The sequence below is a fragment of the Camelus dromedarius genome, chromosome 16, assembly GCF_036321535.1.
Source record: "Camelus dromedarius isolate mCamDro1 chromosome 16, mCamDro1.pat, whole genome shotgun sequence".
NCBI classification, from domain to species: Eukaryota; Metazoa; Chordata; class Mammalia; order Artiodactyla; family Camelidae; genus Camelus; species Camelus dromedarius.
This window is the reverse complement of record NC_087451.1, coordinates 47,260,362-47,281,777: the sequence shown is the minus strand read 5'-3', so window position 1 is coordinate 47,281,777 and position 21,416 is coordinate 47,260,362. Positions and strand designations below refer to the sequence as shown.

The window sequence follows — 21,416 nt, the reverse complement described above, 5'->3', positions numbered from 1 at the left end:
ACTGTACAGTTCCCTGAGTTTTACATGGCTCCTTCCTTGGCTTATGCAACCACGTGCTTGTGCAAACTGAGAAACTGTGACTCTGACATTTTACTGTTCCACTAGTTATGAATTCCCAGATGGATTTAGAACAAGGCCAAAGAAAACTAGCCAATGCAAAATCAAGTCCTACTGTAAAAGAAATAAGAATCTCAAAATCTGAAAACTGCCCTTGGACACGTCTTAAAGTTACATCATTATGACCATCAATCTACTTTGATAACATTTTTATAAACCTTCAGAGTACATTATTTCCCTAGGAATTGTTTTGGTCTTTCTCCTTCAAAAGTCAGAGCTAGTACAGACTAACATGGTCAGTTATTCCTTTAGGGGAAGTCTGCTGGGACATCAGGTAGAGGCCAAGACTGGGAGAGAAGTCACAGCAGACCCAGTGTGTGCATGGACTATGGAGAGAGTGCTTATGTGACCAGAAATTTTGCAGAAAAGCTATTTCTGTCAGAGCTACTACATCCATTAGTCTGAAGGAGAGCTCAACATTTTGATTTCCCAGTAGAAACAAGACAGGCATAGCTTTTGCGGGAGAGAAGACAGAAGCAGAGGCAACAACTGCCCTGGGGTGGTTAGGAAGAGAGAGAACAGTGAGTAACAGACATGGAGGTGAATGTAAGTAGAAAGACATAAGGAGATGTCAAGAATCAAGTCCGGTCCACTGAAATCATTAAATTATTTCATTTATGTTAGAGTAAATCTGTCACCATTTACTTCCCAATTACTGGATGATACTGTCTCAGAAACTACTGTTTTTCAGATACATCCCAATTTCAGAAGTCAAAATGAGAATAAGTGTGCATCTCAGAATTGATGATATACAGCAACTCTTTCTTGAATCTGAGATGGCTCATAAGAACTCATATGCCACTGAGAAGGATCTTGGGATTCTGTCTGCTCTCAGATCACTTCCTCAAACCATCCCTTGATTCCTGAATACTGCAGGGTCTGAGATGAGGAACAATTCAGAAACATTACTAACAGCAAGAACTCATGGGCATCAGCTGCTACTCCAACAACTATTAACACATGTCTAGTTTGAATTTTCGGAGACAGAAAGAATTTCCCAAACAAACCCATCTTCTCAGAGAGAGACAGGTCTCACTCAGGCAGCAGACAAGTCCCTGGCACTTCACTGCTGGTGAGATTTGATCTAAACTGCAGAGGTCCAGAGGGCTCCTTGTTCAGGCAGGGCATTTGTTCTGGCTATCCCCTTCTTCCCTCATCCCCTCTCAAAAGTGCTTCCAATGACACCAAAAGCCTGGAAAGATAAATTCCTTGAAAGGCAACTGATTTTTTAAAAAATATTTAAATCCTAAGTCTTCAAAAGAAATTCTTGGCCAGACTGTCTCTCCCATATTGCCTTCCTAAATCTTTTAGCAATATCAAAAATAAAGTGAACATAGCAGAGTCCCAAATATTTTGTCTTCAAAGAGAACTTCAATACACACAGAACTATAAAGGTAGTTTTTACCTTTGACTGTTCCTCATCTATTGATGACTCTTCAGATGCATGGGGGGTATTACTCAAAGAGCTGCTTCTCTGGTCATCAGCTGTCGCTTCGGAAGGGGCGATTTCCACCACGGACAGTCGACAGCTCTCACTCCTTCCTCCACCTAGTTCTTCCATTCGTGAGTGAGAAAAAGATCGGGACCGGGTTTCTTGGGAAAGCTCTACAAACTTCTCTAGGGCACTAAAAAAGTCAATGCGATCTGTACTGAAATCTGAGACTTCAGCCTGGCAACTGGGTTGGGGGCTTGGTGACTCAGGATCAGGGGACATGGGGAGATCTTTTAGGCGGGATGTCAGTTCATCCATAGGCAGTAAGTGGACGTTCATGTCTGCTTTCAGTGCGTCTGTCTCCAAATCTTCCACTGTTAAGTCTGGGAACTTGTTGGCCATTTCTGGGTCCTGTCCAGGCTGGATTAAGGCTTTGGATGCATGGCAGTTGTCAAGAGGGAATTTTGATTCATTGAGACAACACCCTGATGAGCATCCATTGATGTCATTTAGGTTTAATTCATCTTCGATCTGTCCGGCGTGAAATTCCCTAGAAGTAAACTCCAAGCAGATCATTCTCTCTTTGGTACACAGGCCTTTCTGATTTTCTTCTTGTGGGACGACATGTTCCACAAAGACGGGAGGTACAGGTGGGTGACTCTCCATGGTCTTCACCTCGGTGATCTGGTCTGCTGAGGTGGTGATCTCCTTCTTGTTGAGGTCTAGCCCTGGTTTGCAGATAGGTTCGTGATGGTCTGAGAGGTCACTATCGGAATGAGATCTCCAGAGCTTGTTATGCCTCTGTTTGCTGTGGAGGACATACGTAGGAAATGCTTTACTAGGCTTTGTGAAAACAATCCACACCCTCCCTGGAAACCACTCCCAGATAAACGTAAATCTTAACTTGCAAAATGCTTTGCTGATGCCCCACAAAAGTAGGGCAATAAACAGCTGAAAAGATGCTCAATTTCACTAATGGCAAAGAACAAACAAAAAAAGAGCAAAACAACATCAACAACAAAAACAAATGAACACAAGATCTGATTTTTTTACCCATCAGACCTATAAGAGCAAAAATGGTTGCTAACAGCCAGTGCTGCTGATGGTTTGGCCAAACAAGCCCTAAATAATACACACTTGGTAGGAGTGTGAACTGTACAATTTTTAAGAGTGAAATTTGGCAACAGCTCTCAAAATTAACCCTTTAACCAACAATTTTCCCTTTAAGAATTTTACTTGGAAAAATGCTACTACGTAAGTGCACAAAGCAATATAAGGATATGTACTGTAATGTGCTGAGGTACTAAAAATAACCGGACACCAAGAAAGTTTATTTAAATACGGTCCATACACCTATACGCTATGAAGCTATTAAAAATAGGTATTTTAGTGGAATGACGCCCAATGTATACTATTAAGTGAAAAAGCATGTTGAACACATTTAGACTGCTCAATTCCCACATTAGAGTAAGTGTAGGAAAATATCTGGAAGACCACCAAACTGCTAACAGTGTTTCTTTCAAGGAAGACAGGGTTTCTATTCTTGGGGAGGGCTTTACTTTCTACACTCTGTAGTATTTCTATGATTTTTGAATTAAAAAAAAGATCATGTTTAATATTAATAACTGGGTTGAAAAACTAAAAACAGCATACAAGTAATACAAAGAGAAATACTCTACTGGAATCCATGATTAAGTCCTCGTAATTGGGATAAAGAGCTGATTTGGATTAATCACTGATGTGGAAGTGCGAGGAGAGTGGTCATCTTTTTAGAGTTAGAAAGCAAAGATGAGGCTAGTAAATCTGGAGAAAAAGGCTGGTAACAGAATGGAAGAGGGGAAGTACAGGCCCCTTTCACATAAGGATGTGTCGATAAAAACCATCAAACTAAAGTGACACCTGGAAAAGCAGGTGGGCCAAAAAGACCACACACATATAGTCATCCTTTGGTTGATTTTATGAGAGAAGGTCTGATGAGAGTTCATTCCAAACTACACTCTCTAACAAGGAAGCACCGTTCCCAAAGCTCCAATCAAAAAGAGAAAGGAGGCCCTGTGGTTGGGCAGGCACCTGCCCAGGGAGCAGGTCACTAAATGTGGCGTTTGGGGGTGCGGTTTCCATGACTTACAAGCTGATGAAGAGCTACCTCACCGCAGGGTGCAATGGGAAACGACCCAAAACAACTAACCCCGGGCGCAGGGCCACACCTGCCTCCGGGCCTGTGAGTCTCTGCCGAGTCATGCGCCTGCACTAATGTGAACTCCTGTTTGTTCCCAGCTCTGCACCTGCTCTCAGCTCCCCCTGCCTGTCTGCTGCTGGGGCAGGGCTCTCTCTGACTCAGGCCTGTCCAGCTGAAGGGAGATTTTCCGGGTGGGGAGCGGGTCATTTGTTTATGAAGACAAACTATAATCAATTAGCTGGGTGTAAGATGGGGTTTTCACCCTTTCCAAGCTGCACAAACTCCAGCCACCCCTAGGAGGAGACAACATATCACAGATCCCAAAGGAGCGTGTGGCTGTGAGGACAGGCGAACAGACTGGTTGGATAGGTGGGGCCTAAACTGTACCTTGCGGCCAACAGATGCCAATGTACCTCCCTTTGAAGCTTTTCCTCTTAGATCTTAACACCATGTATCCTGACCTAAATATGACTGTGTTCTCCAGTTTCTATCCCTCACCTATCATGAGGATGTTCAAACCTGCAACAACTCCTCCCAGCCACGAGGGCAGGACTATTCCTGTGATGCACATCACTAAGACGATAACTCACAGAATAGCTGTTCTCACCCTTCTAATAATGTAAGAACAGTTTATCTTCTCAGTCAACAGGCAGATGGAATGTTTTCATGATTCCGAGAACCCTCCAAAGTACGTTTTTTAAAATCTGCTTATAAATCACTGATCAAGAGGGAACGAGAGACTGAAGTTATGCTAACAGGCATGAACAGTGCACGTTTCAGAGGAAGTGCCTGACATCATAGCTGCTTTCCCCAGCAGGGATTTCCTTCTCTTCCTGGAGAAGATAATCATCAGAAAATATTGGGTCAGGGCTCTGGAATTAAACTGACACCTACTTGTGAAGGAGAAAGAAAAACCCCAATCCAAAAATAAATCTGATTCTGCTGCCTTTTTCATTTTTGCAATCGGGCCTGCAGGGGAGAGTGGCAGGCAGCTTTCTGATACAGTCAAGGTATTCATCGCCATGGCCTTTGAAGCATGCTACCCCACGTGCCGCTTCCTGATCACCTTCTCCTCCCAGCTCAGGGGTTAGTAACCTTTGTCCTGATTTTAGGGTTCTTCATTCCTCCTTTTCTTTATAGTGTCATCACATGTTTTGTTCTAACGATATACAGCTTAGTTTGCTTGTTTTGAATTTCATATAAATGGAATCATACTGGATGCCTTCTTCTACTTCTTCTGCCTAATACGTTTTTAAGATTCATTGATGTACAGCTGTGATTTTATAGAGTGTAATGAATATGCCACAGTGTATTTTCCCACCCTGTTGATGAACAGTTTTGCTGTTATAAACAATACTACCATGCACATGCTTATGCCTGGTGCACACTTTGCCTTCCCAAAGGTGTTATATACATATGGGAATGGAAAATGTGCATCATAGGGCATGTGCGCATCACTAGTTTTACTCAGTAACATCAAACTGTTTCCCAGTGAAGCTTTTTCCCAAGCCAATTTATTCTAACGCTCCATCACTGGTAGGGATAGATGTAAGACATTAGATCATATTTGGTTTTTTTTTTAACTTTTTTTTTAAGGGGGGGTAAAAATGTTTGTTCATTTATTTATTTATTTTTAACGGAGGTACTGGGGATTGAACTGAGGACCTCATGCATGCTAAGCAGGCGCTCTACCACTGAGCTATACCTGCCTCCCATATTTGTTATTTTAAACTTTTAATGTTTTTTATTCAGCTGACTCCTTCCACCTAGTCCAGGTAGGCAGCAAGTAAATAAGTTGCCAAAAAGAACTGCAGAGTTGGTTTGTGGCCTGAATGATGCAACCAAGTCTCAGGTTCTTTTCCCCCTTGAGTGGCCTCTGACCTGAATTTGGATTCATACAAACACACTGACACATGTGAGATGACTGGGCCATCCTGGGCAAGAATTTGGCCTTTTACTTAGTAGATGAACAAGAAGGAAATCTCAATGACAGGATACATATGATATCCCATTCTCCTGCCTCCGCTTTCTTATTGGTGTATGTTTGGTAAAGTACCAACTCTGAGAAAATTATACAGAGGAAAATACTACTGAAGATGAAGTATCAGTTATAGTAAAATCAGACTGTTTATGGTTACTTCTTAGAGCATTAGGCAGCTTGTAGGAAGAAGGAAGAGAAAAAGCATCAGCTGAGCATTTTCTGTGCTGTGCATGGTCCTAAATGCTTTAACATTATTTCACTGAAAACCCTTTAAACCATAATTGTGATTGGTTGTCACCTGACCAGGAGTCTATGTCCTCTCATTCTTGGGTTCCCTCCAGCTAGCTGACCACTGTGCACCAGCTAACTAGATTTCAATGTCTCCACCAGCAAAGCCAGGGTAAAAGACAACTCTGTCTCCTCTGGCCCTGGTGACAGGAACGTTCAAAGAATCTAAAATCTAATAGGACATGTGTCACGAACTCTCCTTGGCCACCACCCATATTTTCTTCCTTGTCCCTTATACACTGGAACATAATATCTCAGACACATGGTCCAGCTTGCAAATGCCTGAAATCTGAGCTTGTCTAATGGAATATAAATCTGCCAGAAACCTAAATGATTAGAGCGCAGAATAACAAACAGGGCTGCTGGCAGTTTAATGGAGGGTTTCAACACACACACACACACACACACACACACACCCCTTCTCCTGCCTCACTCCCATCCCCCAGCTACAAAAACAGAAAAAAGAAAATTAGATGTGAACAGTGTCAGTGGCTTTATGATGTCCTCACTTTTAGGTCTAAAGGAGAATATTAAATATTAGCCTTTCCCAAGCTCTTAAAGACATACTAAAAGATGCAAAAAGTCCCGTGTATCTCAGAGGGGCTGTCACTGTTTGGCCCACACCCTCACATTCTGATTAAGAGACTGTAATCAATTCAAAAACCACTACAGGGGCCTGGTATCACTTTGGTAAACTTTTCTTCTGCCAAGAGGTCAAAGCACCAAGCTAACACCCTCAAACAGAAGGCTGCCATCTCAAACTAAGCACCCAGTGCCACTCTGGACAATCAATGGGGCTTGAAATTGCTGCGATCAGAGTTCTCTCTCTTTGGAAAAACCACCACATGTGCTTCCTGGGAGAAGATATGAAATACAAGATCTAAGCACCTGGATAGGAAATGGAATTTCTTTGCAAAGAGAATGAGTGGGATTTTTCTAAGGACTCTCATCTCCTGGTTACCTAAGCTGCAAGGCTTGACAGAGCTTCAGACAGTCACAGGAATCTGGGGCTGCTTCTTTGCTCTTCTGAGCAGACAGACCCTGGAGCAGTGCCTAGGGCTGGGTAAGAGTCTGCCAGGCCCAATTCACTCGGCAGCTAGCTTAGCAGGTAGCCTACTAGTGCTGTTTCCTGACAACACATCCTAGACTGCAGACCCGAGTGGCTGTATACCCAAGAGGCATGCCTACTTTTTCCTTTTTGGCAGAGGCCTGATTTGATTTGGGTGCTTACTGTCCCATGGGTTCAGGGAATGTGGCACCTCCCTAGCACCAGAAGGTGAATATGAATTTGTTTTAGCCCATCTAGGAAATTCTGTTTTTCCAGTGATTAGTTTTAGGAATATGACCCAGTCTTGGTAAGTGAGTCCTGGGGCCAGGGAGCAGTCTACTGGGGAGCTACTGGGAAAGGTCTCCCCCTCTAACTGAATGCCCGTTCATTCAGCCACATGCTGTGGAATTTATATGTAGATGCCTAGAAATGTGGCAGACATCTGGCAATCATGAGGCAAATTCAAGGACCAAGCCATTAACTAAGAAAGGTAGAGCAGGAAGATGGAGAGCACCAATGTCCCCCTTATTACATCACTGAGCTATTGCAGAGTCTACTTCTGTGCTTCTTATTACGAGATGTTAAATGGTCCAACTTCTTAAACTACCTACAGTTGGATATTGGACCAGGCATATTCTGTTTGCTCCTACAGACCCACTCGTCAGCCTCTCCACCCTGCTCTCTGCCCTGGAGACTGATCTGTGAACCACAGCAACTTGTCTCCTGACTTCCATAGGGTCTGGCTAGTGGGGAGCCCCAGCAGGAGACTGGAGGGAGGAGAGTGAAGGCAGGTCATTTTCCCCCTGCAGGATCACTTTGGCTGGCTGCGTCCCTTGACTGAAGGCTTCTGCTCCTCTCTGAAGGTGACTTTTCTCCAGGAGTCTCCTTCCAGTTTCTAGTAACTGCTCCCTCCCTCTCTGGGCCTTGGAGCTACTACCAAACAGTTCTGCTGACAGAAGTCCCTTGATTCCACTAGAATCCCACAGCTTTGTCAATGGCCCCTGTATAAGGCCCTCCTCATATAATCCTAATTGGAGTACGCTACTTCTTGTCGAGACCCCAGTCGGTGGAGACACTCTATTATTACCTGCAGCGGAAAGCAGCCTAAGTGATATACCCCCAGTAGTAGTCTTTAGTTCTTAAAATCCAGGAAACATCACAATACAGAGAATTCCAGGGCACTTCGATTCCAGTTGCTAATGCAGTGAGTGTGTCTGTGGGTGGTGGGAGGCAGTGGTTGCGGAAGGAGGAGGAAATGAATGGCACATACATATGTGTTTTCTGGGTAGCCCTGGAGGGAGATGATGAGAATCGCATCTGAACAACAGAACATCATGTACATTATACACACATTTATTTACAATGACCCTGTGAGGTAGGTCTCCTGATTTTCACTTTACAGACGGGGCCAGGTGAGGAGCAGAACTATGAATTAACTTCTCGAAGCTGCAGCAAGGGGGTGAACCAGGAACGGAAACCAGATCTCCTGACTCAGATTCTGTGGTTTTCTCACTCCCCAGGACGTGCCCCTCCCTTCAGGAATCAAGACCAGGAAGGCAGGACGGAGAGGGAAGAGGCAGGGTGACTTGTGGGTTTATGCTGCCCTTGTTCTCCTCATCTGAGATTTTTCTGAAATTCCTTTAACATCTAAGAAAAACCACATACACTAAAAAAACCCAATCCAACAGCTCGCAGTAGCCTGGGATTCCAGAATAAATACTGAAATTGGCAGAACACATAGTATCCTTCCTCTCAGTGGGTCACGTGAGGACACTGCCTAATATCCGTCATGTGTGTGCCTGGGGATATACAATATTTATGTCTCATCCGACCCTCCGATGCCTCTTTCTTGTGCCAGAAAGAACTGCTTTGTCCTACCTTCTGATCTAATCTAAAATGTCATCAAAATCTGGCCCTGAAGACCTATAAATTCTTTTAAAGTTGAGGAGACTTCGGTATCCTCCCAGCCTCCTAAGAGCATGGCTCAGATGAAATCTTGCCAAGTACTGAGTAAATGGGAGGGGTTTTTTAGTGGAAACCATAATGCTATGCTGTGGCCACATTTTCACAGTACTTTGGGGGTGGGAGGGTGGTCCCTTTGCCTGGATAGGCTGGAAGGCTATTTAACACTTTGTTCAGGGGAAACACAGCCCAGATTCAAGAGTCAAGACCAAGTCATGAGACTCACTGGAGTCAAACTCTGGCATCAGCCCCAACTGCTTCTAGGCAGCTGTGCCTTCACCCTACATGTTCCACGTAGAACATGCCTACGTGGAAAAACAAAGCAAAATACAGCACTCCACAGAACTTCAGCACATGCCATCTCAGGAAACCGATCTTCGAATTCAGTTTACTATCTGAATCTTTCCTGAGATCAGCTTTTACCACCAAAGGGGTAATAAATAATGTAGGGAAATTAATTACTCTTTATAACCAATTACCAAGTGACTGTTGAAACAGCCAGTTCTTACTGATGCAGGAAGATGTTCAAGACTAGACTAGGTAGACAGAGAAAGACAAATACTGTAATGGCATCACTTTTATGTGAAACCCGAAGAAGCCAAACTCAGAGAAATGGAGAGTAGACTGGAGGCTACCAGGGGGCTGGGGGGCAGGGTTGAATGGGGAGATGGTGGTCAAAGGGTACAAATGTCCAGATACGAGATTATCAAGTTCTGGGCATCTAGTGTTCAGCATGATGGTAATACTGTATCACATACTGGAGTGTTGCTAAGAGAGATCTTAAATATTCTCACCACGAAAAAGGGGGTAATTATGAGTTAGCTAATGCTATGGTGTCAATGAATTTACAGTATGTAGATGTATGAAATCAGCACACTGGACACTTTAAACTTACACAATGTTGTATGTCAATTATATCTCAATAAATCTGGGGGGAAAAGGAACAGTGGCGGTTAAGTGCAGCGTAAGTGCTCAGTAAACGCTGCTACGGTTAAAAAAAAAAAAGACTTAGTACTGGGTGAAAAGGTAAAGCTGAGGAACAGGTTTTGTGAAAAATACCTGTGAGTGTATGTGATAAGAGGGAGACTTGGAGAACGAGGTAAGATAAGGCCAACTGCTGTCCATGGGTACTGACTTTATAAATGATTTCTCTCTTTTATAATTTTCTGCATTTCTGCAAAGCATATATGAAAAATCAAACATATATATATATATATATATATATATATATATATATATGTAAAATATATATAAAATTAAAAAAAAAAGAAAACAAGAGCACTATTTCTGGGAAGCACCTTTATACCTCAAATGGGTTATATATATATCCCAATTCTGCGGATTTATCATATGACCAAAATTACTGGAAAAAACTCAGTGAAACTCAGTACTGAAAAAAAAAATGCTCAAAGGAGCAGGAAGTACTTTCCGTTTTTTAAAGAATGGGCCAAAAGATTTCTAAGAATTTCAGCTACGCCTAGCATTACCTTGGGAACAATCAGTATCCATTTTGATAAGGCAGCTGCATCTGGCCTTAGAAGATTTTGAGAAGTATGTATTAAAATCTGCACCTAGTTGAGAACTGAAATAAGGAAAGAGTATTTCCACCCTTCAGTTTAAATGACTTTAAATTAAATGCCTCATCTTCCATGCTAATCTTAAATACTAGTACTGATTTTTAAAAAAAAAACTAGATTGATAGAGATTTCAATTTCCAAAACATATCACACATTCAAATGAGACTGAGAACTAGCTGCAGAGAAGGACAGTTCACTGTGCCTTGGGGAGCATGAAGGAGGGAAAGTCTGAGAAAGTCACTTAAGGACTCACCTTGCCAGCAAGATCCCCTGGTACTCTTCCAGCTGTCTCATGAAGCTGGGGTTGGGCTTGGTCACTGTCCGTCTTTCCTTCACGTAGTCATAGGCTCGGTCCAGATTCCAGCCGTACTCCTTCATTGCATAGGCAATCACGGTAGAGGCTGAGCGACTCACCCCCATTTTGCAGTGCACGAGGCATTTAGATCCATGTTTCCTAGTTTGGGGGATTGAAGTAAAGAGGAAAACACAATAGTGAGTATACTTTACACTATAAAAGCCAGGTTCTAAATGTGTCCACATCTCTCCTGTCTTGCCCTTCCAACGTCTCGCTCTGCAATCCATCCCACCTTAGTACAACTGTGTGCGCCTCTAATCAAATGTGCAGGGAGGGCAGGCAATTCTGGAGCATTCAAACAATATTCAATGTTTATATGAAGCCTCTTTAATTCATTTGGCAAATATTTACCAGGCATTTACCATGTGTAAGACAATGTGCAAGGTCCAGGATGCAAAGATAAGTAACAGTTTTTCTCTAAAGGGTAGGATTCACTGGGAGAAGTGGACAATTAAAATTCAAAACAGTAACTGCAATGACAGTTGGTCACACAGCACAGAAGGAGAATTTTCAGTTTAGTGACTGGATTTGGGTGTGGTTGGAGGCCAGTCCCCTCAACCCCAGGGGCATGTTTCACAGCTGGCACAGGTATGGCAGTGATTCATCTAATTTATCCAAATGTTCTGAGTTGCTTCCAGTTCAAGTTCCAGTAAGAGCTCTATCCCTGGAGGAAAGCACAAACCAAATGAAACTAACCCTCTTTACTCAGACGTAGCCCTGGATATTACTTTTCACAACACCAACCCTCGTGTTCTGTCTAGGGACAGGCTATACAGCCTGCAGAGCTAGATGGGGCCATGTGATAAACCACATGGCTTTCTTAGCAAGGAGGGTGGAATGAGTCACTAGCTGTCTTTTTTTTTTTTTTTTTTTAATGGAGTGGAAGAAAGAGAAAACAAAGTTACCACAAAGTGACACTAACAAACAAACAAAACAAAACCCCTCATGCCAGAGCTTATTACCTTGGATATAGAATTATTACTCAGTTTGCTAATTCTGTTAATAACACAGTGTCTGGCACAGAGTAAGCCTTTAAATATTTGCTAAACGTATGAACAAACTTTTGCATCTGCTGCTTAGAGATGTCAGCTTAAGTAGGAACAATATTTTCAAAACTGGAAAAAAAGAACAGTTATCCTTATCACTAGTGTACATGGGCTGGGATCTTTCCCAAGTGGCTATTCCAATAAATTAAAAATTGCACGTGTCAGCCTAACAGGGGAAATCTATTCATTTACTCACTCGCTGTGTTACAAAAGACAAGTTCCCTTCCAGAAGCTTGTAATTCTTCTGCTAGAGATAGAGACATATGAAAGAGTTAAGAACCAATGCAAGGTGCCATGAGGTTAAGTGCCAAAATGAGTGAGCCAGATAAGCTGCGGGAATGCAGACAATGGTCTGGAATAACTGAAACAGTTTCAAAAGGAAAGGAAAGTTAACCTGTCAATTAGATGCGAAATTTTAGTGTCCTGTTATGGTTGGTGCGGGTGTGCTTCTGTGTGCTCGGATTATCCCAAATGACTAGGAAATATCTGTTTTGCTTATGGCACCATACAGTTTTCATTCAGACTACAGTTGGGAAGCCAATGCACAGTGACTCAGATGGAAGTTCAGACATGTGCTCTGTATTTTCCCATCAAGCTCTGACAACTTTAATACATCAAATTTCAGGTCTATGCCTGCAAGCATGGAAGGTGCTCAAACTTGGACAATCTTAGGAAAAATACAACTATGAAATCCACTCCTATGAAAACATTTCTTCATTTTGAGCTGGTTTTTTTTCAGTGGATGGCTTCTAACATAGGTAATGAAGGATCAGGAGATAGTGCTCACCTAATTCAATTTCAACTTTCAGTTTCAATGCCCACCCCTACCCCAATTCAAGCACTAGACTGTCCAGATTAAGCCTGGCATCACATTAGGAATCCTAAACTCACCTGCTCTCAGATGTCAACTTACACTTGCAGGAAACTGAGAGTTGGTGTCTCTTGGTAAATGTAATGTGGGTGCTTCATGCTTCTCCCCCTAAACCCAGCCCTGCTGAAATTAGCCTTTCTTTTCACTGGGACTTGGGCCTCACCTCAAACTCTATAGCCTTTTTGGTTGTGACTCTGACAACTTGCCTCGTCTTTCCCCTTTCCTTAAGGAACTAGACTATTCCTATATACTTGATAAACTCTGAAATGAAACATGATCTTAGGTTCAAGTCCTACCTTCACCACTTTTTACGTAACCTCTCTGAACCTCATTTCTGCAGTCTGTTCTCTGTACAGAAGGATGACAGTGTATGTCACTCTGGGTTTTGGAAAATATTACATGAAAGAATATGTATGCCATGAGTGGTATCATTAGGAATAATTTAATAATAAGCTTCAACAATACAAAACAGTCTTTCAGGTACTGGCTAGTGACTGAAAGAATGGGCTCAAAGCTGGAGTATGAGGATTCAGGGGAACTAAGAGGAAGAACTTCCTGACCATGAAGCTCCTTAGGCAAGATGTGGCATCATTATTGAAGGAGGACTTTAAAAACAGAAGTGCTTCTCGTCTGCCAGGGAGGATCTGAGTGTGGTCCGACTTGAAGGGGGAGAGTGGCCAACATGCTCATTTATGGTTTCCTTTATTGAAGGAATAAATAGGACTGGCAAGGAAACCCCCAGGGACTTAAAGAAAAAATCAGTGTTGACATATTAATATTAAACATTAAATTAATACTATTGAATTGCTTCACTAAAAGGACCAATTAATTTAAGCTAGACAACAACAGAAGAGCCACAGAAAAACTTCACTGTTTAGAGTATCATAAAAGTAAAGGAAAAGAATGAAAAAGATTTCCAAAGCTCACTGTTTCTCTCCTTGTCTTCAGAGAGGAGGACCCACTGTTCTGCCCGCTTGGAATGATTTCTATTATATTACTTAAATGTCCCTGTTGGCAACATAAGAACTCTCCCTTCTCTCATTCACAACTTCTTCTCTAATTCAGAATTTCTCCCTTCTCTCATTTCTATTCCTTTTGCTGCAGCTTAAGTTTATTTTCTCTAATTTTGTGCTCAATGAAAATAGCCAACATGAGATCATCTTCTTCCAGGGGCTTCATCTACTTAAAGGAAAAGTGTTCAGTCACTGATCTTTTCCCTGGGATTAAGAAACCTGTCTCCTTTTCCCTGTTACTTCCTTCTCCCTGAGTATGATCAGTAGGTTACCTACAGCTTTCAGGCCCCAGCCACGTGTGGTGCACAAGGGACAGGGGTCAGAACGTGTGTGCGGGACCATTACTCACTTTGCTTTAGAGATGAATTTGTAAGTGTCATTCCAGTAAGCCAGGAGATCTGTTGCCTCTTCATCATATACCCGGATGTTATGATACTCAAAGACTCCTGGGAAGAAGTTATCTATCTCTCGAGTGACATTCAAGATATACCGGACCCTGCGAAGGAACCAAGGAGAACATGAGCTCTACTACCCAGGCGAAATCCAATTCCCAGCACTGTTTTTCTTATTTAAAACTTGTTTACTCCCGAGGCTGAAATTAAATCCTAAGATATTGGAGAAAGCTTAAAAAAATCTAAGAGGCTATACTTATTTAGTACAGAAACTGTGTAACAGGGCCCTGGGCATACCTGGGCACCAAGGAGCTACTGAGACAAAAGTTGTCTGCCAAGTTCAACATCTAAATTCCGTCTTCAGTTTTTGTATAGTTGTACAATCTCATTTTTGAGAGTCTTTTGAAAATATGCCTTGCATTTTACTCCAAAGAATCAACCCAAGGCCCACAATCTGAGTTTCTCTTTAGTCATTAAAAATTACCAGCAAAAAAATTTATTCTCTGAAAGTTATTTGTGTTCAATTAGACGATTAACATGTACCTCAAGGGAAAAAAGCCCAACAGAAGGAGGAAACATTTCCTCCTATCTTTTAAAATGCCAGATTGTCAGCTTTTGCTCTATTTCTCTCTTTAAACTACGTGAAAGGCAAATGAGGCCAGGGCTGGGAGGGTCAGAGGAAAGTTGGACTTAAAATTCTCTTGACTCTCTAGGCTGCATTCCTGGCTGCTATGGCAGCAGATGTGTCTGAGAGTTCTCCCAGGCTTGCAGAAAAGGGTTTCTGTATCAAAAATTTCTTCTGCTATCTCTTTCACTGTGCAATCTCAGTAAGTGCTTGAGTTTAATTTGCCAAAGGATTAGCTTTTCTCAATGCCGTGTGGACTTTGATATCACTGGAGTTTACTCTAACAACACAACACAGCCTCACTCATTTCTCTCTGTAGAAGCTGCTTCCTTCTCAGAATCACACGTGGGGTTCTACAAACCCAGTCTCTGAAGTCAGAGAAATGACTACAAAAAGGGAGAGCCATAGCTAATCAATTCTGTGGTTAAGGTCAAGCAACCAAAATTTTCTTGGGACGTGATCTGAATCTGTTTTAACTTAGCATCAAAGTCCATTACTAGAAAGGATTTCTTTCTTTTAACTTAAAAAGCAAGCAACATGCAAGTGTGGAAAACAGTCTAGCAGCTCCCCCAAAGGTTACCATATGACCCAGTAATTCCTCTCCTAGGTATAAGCCCAAGAGAAATGAAAACATATGTCCACCCAAAGATCTGTACATGAATGGTCATAACGGTATTCACAGTAGCCAAAAAGTAGAAACAAATAGCCAAGACATGGAAACAATCTAAATGCCCATTGACAGATGACTGGATAAAGAAGTTGTGGTATATTTATACAATGGAATGCTACTCAGCCATAAAAATAGTAAAATAATGCCATTTGCAGCAACATGGATGGCCCTGGAGAATGTCATTTTAAGTGAAGTAAGCCAGAAAGAGAAAGAAAAATACCATATGATATCAGTCATATGTGGAATCTAAAAAAAAAAAAAAAAAAAAAAGACAAACTTACTTAAAAAACAGAAACAGACTCACAGGCATAGAAAACAAACTTATGGTTACCAGGGGGGAAGGAGGTGGGAAGGGATCAATTGGGAGTTCAGATTTGCAGATACTGATTGGTATATATAAAATAGATAAACAAGTTTATACTGTATAGCACAGGGAACTGTATTTGATATCTTCTTGTAGCTTATGATGAAAAAGAATATGAAAATGAATATATGTATATTCGTGAATGACTGAAGAATTGTGCTGTATACCAGAAATTGACACAATATTGTAAACTGACTATACTTCAATAAAAACAAGAAAAAAAAGTAGAAATGACCCAGATGTCCATCAACTGATGAATGGATAGATAAAATGTGGCATATATAAATCCATACAATGGAATATTATTTGGCAACAAAAAGGAATGAAGTACTAATGCATGCTACAACATTGATAAACCTTGAAAATATGTTAAGTGAAATAAACCACTCTTAAAGGACTACATATTATGTGATTCCACATAAATGAAATGCCCAGAATAGGCAAATCTATAGAGACAGAAAGTAGATTAGTAGTTTCTAGGAGCTGAAGGGAGGAAGGGAAATGGGGATGGCTGCTAAAGGCTTTATTTGGGATTGAAAAAATGTTGTAAACTGATTATTGCACAAATCTGTGAATATACACATTTTAAAAGGGTGAACTCTATAGTACATGAATATCTTAAAACTGTCAGGAAAAAAAAGCAAGTACGCTTCTCTTATTTTATTTAAAATAAAAATGAACAACCTTTCCATTCCCAATCCCATACTTCACTAATGGGTTACAGCAGGACAGAGTTTCCCAATCCTTTTCATTACAGAACTCTAGGCAGCCGCTACCAGTTGGAAATGGTACTCCTTGAAAATTCTTTGCCATCTCTATAAAGAGCAGCACTTTACTTGGGAGTTCTAGAGTCAGCAGTTTGGGCAAAAATGATCTTATTGTCAAAATTACACTTGAAAACCCCTTAAATCATCCACAGGGGGCAATGTACATGTTTTGTGTACAGATCCCTGAACTGTAATTCTTCATCCACTAAAATGTAAGAACCAGTGATTTTAAGAAACAAGAGTACATGTTTGAGTATCTAACCATACTTGTCTTTTAAAGACAAATAGATACATCTCTATTTTAGAATTTAAAAATAACCTTGTAAGTAGCAAATGAGATGAATAGGTCTCAACTTCATCTGGGGATATAAGTCAGAAGTCAAAGTGTATGTATGTATGAAGTGATTCTGATACATCTGGCAGGCACTGCTCTGTCAAATCTCAGATTTCATATTAAACACTGTATCAGGTGCTAGTTTCCTACAGGTAACAAAAGTTTTTCTATCATTCCTTCACATTTACTGAGCACCCTTTTGATATAAAGCTCTGAGCTAGGTATGTTTCACACAAAACTAAGATGCAGTCTCTGCTTTCACGAACTCTCAATTCAATCCTTCTCAACTTAAATTTTCCAAGTTCTATTTATTTTCCTATCTTTAAGTAACCAGATCCCTTCCCACCCCAGATCTCTCTGTATAATCATTTGGCTTTCTTTCTTCTGTTGGAAAAGTAGGGAGTATGCATCTAATCATGTTAAAGATAACCAGAAGGCTGACTTGTAGCTGAGAAAACAGGCAGCAACCAGCCAGGGAGCCATCTCTGCCTGAGTCTCAGTAGGTCTTATCTCTGTCCACAATGAAGAGTTAGCACGGCCAATTTCCAGACATGATTTTCTCTTCTCTTACTGGGATGATATGACCTCCTACGGCCAAATTCAATGAGATTTAGGCGATAGCTAAGAAGTGAAATGGGAAGAAAGGCAGTTTTTTGCTTGCTGAATGTTCACTGTGGTCTCAATTGCAACAATCAAACTCAGTAACCATGCTGTTTAGGAAAGAACACATTTCTTAATACAAGGTAGGCCTTCTTGTTCAGTTTTACACAGTCCATTTTACATTTATAACCTACTTAGTCTTCAAGTACCTTACTGTAAAAGGACAGGGACTGAGTCTTATTTTTCTTTGGATCCCTAACATCTAGTACTGTGCTTAGCCCAGAGAAGATGCTCAATAAAAGTGGAATAGGAACCAAAGACTACAGAGACAGTAAAAAGATCAATAGTTGCCAGGGGGTGAGGGTAGGGAATAAATGTGCAGAGCACAGAGGACTCTTAGGGCAGTGAAAATATTCTGTATGATGTCATAACAGTAGAGATATGGTCATCATACATTTGTACAGAGCCACAGAATGGACAACACTAACAGTGAACTGTAACACAGGATGGACGTCAGGTGATTATGATGTGTCAGTGTAGGCTCATCAGTTGTAACAAATGCACCACTCCGGTGGGGATGCTGATAGTGGGGGAGGCTATGCATGTGTCGGGGCAGGGGTACGTGGGAAATCTCAGTACCCTTCCCTCAATTTTGCTGTGAATCCTAAACTGCTCTAGAAAAAAGTTAAAAAAAATCAATAACTGGATTTGGTTTTAAATAGCATGAAAGGCTTGCACGTTTGTTTTAAAAGCCTTTCCACTGAAACAGTTGCTCTTTCTTCGGAGGTGGGGGGATGAAATAGTGGGAGAGTAGCTGTTTTAATTTTTATTAGATTACAGCCAATAAGAATCAACTGGAAACTACTCTTAAGCTTTAAGTTACTCACTGACACCTCCTTGACTGGAAAATGTAAAGATAAAACATTGGCTTTTGTCACATGAGGGTGTCAGCAATTGCTCTGTGTGCTTACCCCCGGTTCTGTAAATCCTCTAAGTTAGAGGCATTCCACTCCGAGCCCTGTGGAACCAAAAAGACAACGTCAGGGAGTAGTAGCAAATAAACCAAATACAATCCTTGAAAAGAAGTCCTGTGAGGGAATAAGCAGAGTTTCCAAAAAGGCCATTAACATCTACCAAGTTTCTTCCTTTCTTTCTTGCCTCTCCTCCATCATTTCTCTCCTCCACCCTTCCCACTCCACGGTGAGAACTCTGGTTCCAAATAACTCATTTGCTCTACTTACAAAATAGTTTTTACATTATTATACCAATACCACAACCAACAAGAAACCTATTAAGTTCAAATTTTCTTTGCATTTTTTCCTTATTATACCCCATTAAGGGGTACAGAGTATTATGCTTAAGCTGTTTGAATTAATTTCTTTCTGTGAGGTTATCAATTTGATATACATTTCAGTTCACTAAATGTATATCTAAACTTTTATCATAACTTAAGCATAATACTGTTTATATTTGATTTTAGGGTGTGCTTTTTCCATTGTTTTCCATTTTTTTTCCAAATATACAAAACTTGCATAAGGTTGTAAGTCAAAAAATTATTAAAAAGTAAACTTGAAGTCTCCCTCCCACCCCCGTCTCTTCAATCCCCATGGGTAACCATTCTCATTAGTTTCTGGCTTATTCTACCTATGTTCTATTTTGAAAAAAATATAAGCAAATACATACTTATTACCACTTCTCACTTACGCAAAAGTACTATGCTACTTTTTTTGTTCTTGTGCTTTCTTTACAGTACATCCTCAAACCCATTCTGCATGACAGTGCCACTTTCCCCATAGCCTTGCCCACAAAATGTGTGGTTAAGCTTTTGAATCTTTTCCAAACTGACAGGTGTGAAATGTTACCTCAGTGTAATTTTAATCTGCATTTCTCTTAAAAGTGAGCAACTTCTCAATGTTTCAGGTCCATTTTCTATCTTTGAGCTATCTGTTCATGTCTTTTGAAAAGGTAAACATTTAACAATAAGAATTTATCTATTTCAGAATTATGCATTAAATGGAATTTAGCATTAGAAGACTTGAGTTCAAGTTCCAACTCCTCCTGCTACTGTGGAGGCACTGGGCAAACTCCTTAACTTCTCTGCCTTCACTTTCCTAATCTACAAAATGAAACACTTCTCCCACCCTAGTCCTATAGATCTAATGGGCACCTTCCCCTCAAGCTAGAAACATAAAGTTTCTCCCCATTCCTTTTGCCATGTAACAATACAGAGAGAAGTCCGTGATTTGGAAGAGGGCCCTCACCTGACCAAGTAGGAATGCTCGTCTCAGACTTCCAGCCTCCAGAACTGTAATAAGTTTCTATTGTTTATAAGCCAACCCCCCCACCAAATAAACAAACACCCCCCCCAAAAAACAAAGAAACACGAAACCCCAAACACACACACACAGTTTCTCTCATATTAAAATGGAAAAACCCTCTCTCCATCCTAAATTCTTCTCTAGACACTATCCCTTTCCCCTTCCCTTCATGGCCAAGATTCATAGAAATATAATCTAATACTCACTTTCTGTAATTCCTCATTTCCCATATACCTCAACCCACAGTGCCTGTGACTTCTGGCCCCATCGCACTTATTAATGTGTTATCAATGACCTCTTCTAAACGTCTAATCCAGGGGTTCCCTCTGTATCCTTATTCCACTGGCCTTCAGTGAGCATCTATCTGATATGGTCATCACTCCCTTCATATGCAATAAGATCAGACTGCACAAATATCACGCCTCATGCCTGGCACAGTAAAGAGGATCAACAAATGCTTGTTGAATAAATGATCAAATGAGATAAGTAAATGAAGCACTCTGAAAATTGTCAAGTGTTACACAAGCATTATTTCATATTACAAGTGATCTGTAATTTGGCCACTGATCTAGGCGATCTTAAGGATGTTGTACTGAAGTTCATTTAGGAAAAGGTCAGTAAGTGATAGACAACTGATCTTTTCTATAGACCACGGCTCACCAGACTTGCTTTCAAAAAAGATAAGAGGTTCTGAATGCTCTGTGCTCAACCTTAAGAAAACTGGCTCCCACACCAAAGAAAGAGGCAAGAACTATAAAAAGGACTTCAAGGAGACAGGAGCCAAGCAATAAGAGTTGAGTGGCTAAACGGGAGCCAGGGAAATGTGACCACCTCACTTCTTAATTTAGAAATCTAAATCCTCTGCAGAATTCTGTCCAGCTAGATGGAAATAACCGTGACGTGATGGGAAAGTCCATGGTTTTCATCTACCTGTCCAGAGAAACTTCAATCTGACAATCTGAAATGACACATATCTAGAAACAAAATAAATTAAAAACATCAACTACTGACTCAGTGAAGCCCACGTAATGACCTGGACTGTGCGTACAGCTGCTTCAGGTTCAACCTGAAAGAACTGGAATCAACATTGTGTAATTACTTTTCTGTCCTCAATACAAATGCCATGCATATTAGCCCCCTGAGGTCCTTCACAGACTCAATCTTTTTTTTTTTTCCCATGCTTCTCAGGCTTACAATAACATAATTCCATGGAGGTTTCCACTAAGTTCTATGTAATTATGCAAAGCATATTTTAATTGTACAGAAGTGTAATATGAAATCTTAAAATCATAATACATTTTAAAATAAGTTCACTTTCATCTTTCACTCTGGTTTGCCTACACGGTACTCTGACTCAAAGACCCAAGTAATTGATGTCTTTTCAAATGTCAGCCTCAGGAAATAGCCTTGTTGGGGTCCAAATGTTCTAAGCAAAATGGACAAGGAGAGCACATTTACGGCAAAGAAGGAAAACTGT

At 41.0% G+C, this 21,416-nt stretch overlaps 1 protein-coding gene across 7 annotated transcripts in view; it reads right to left on the bottom strand.

Moving 5' to 3' along the window:
• SSH2 (slingshot protein phosphatase 2) overlaps window positions 1–21,416 on the bottom strand; it is a 215,607-nt gene that overhangs the window by 7,684 nt on the left and 186,507 nt on the right. For all 7 annotated transcript variants that reach the window (XM_031468469.2, XM_031468468.2, XM_031468470.2 and 4 more), the window contains 4 exons: window positions 18,593–18,639; window positions 14,219–14,365; window positions 10,838–11,038; window positions 1,523–2,357 (listed from right to left, as the gene is read on the bottom strand). In XM_031468469.2, coding sequence (XP_031324329.1) covers window positions 1,523–2,357; window positions 10,838–11,038; window positions 14,219–14,365; window positions 18,593–18,639 — 1,230 coding nt within the window. The remainder of the gene's footprint in view (window positions 1–1,522; window positions 2,358–10,837; window positions 11,039–14,218; window positions 14,366–18,592; window positions 18,640–21,416) is intronic.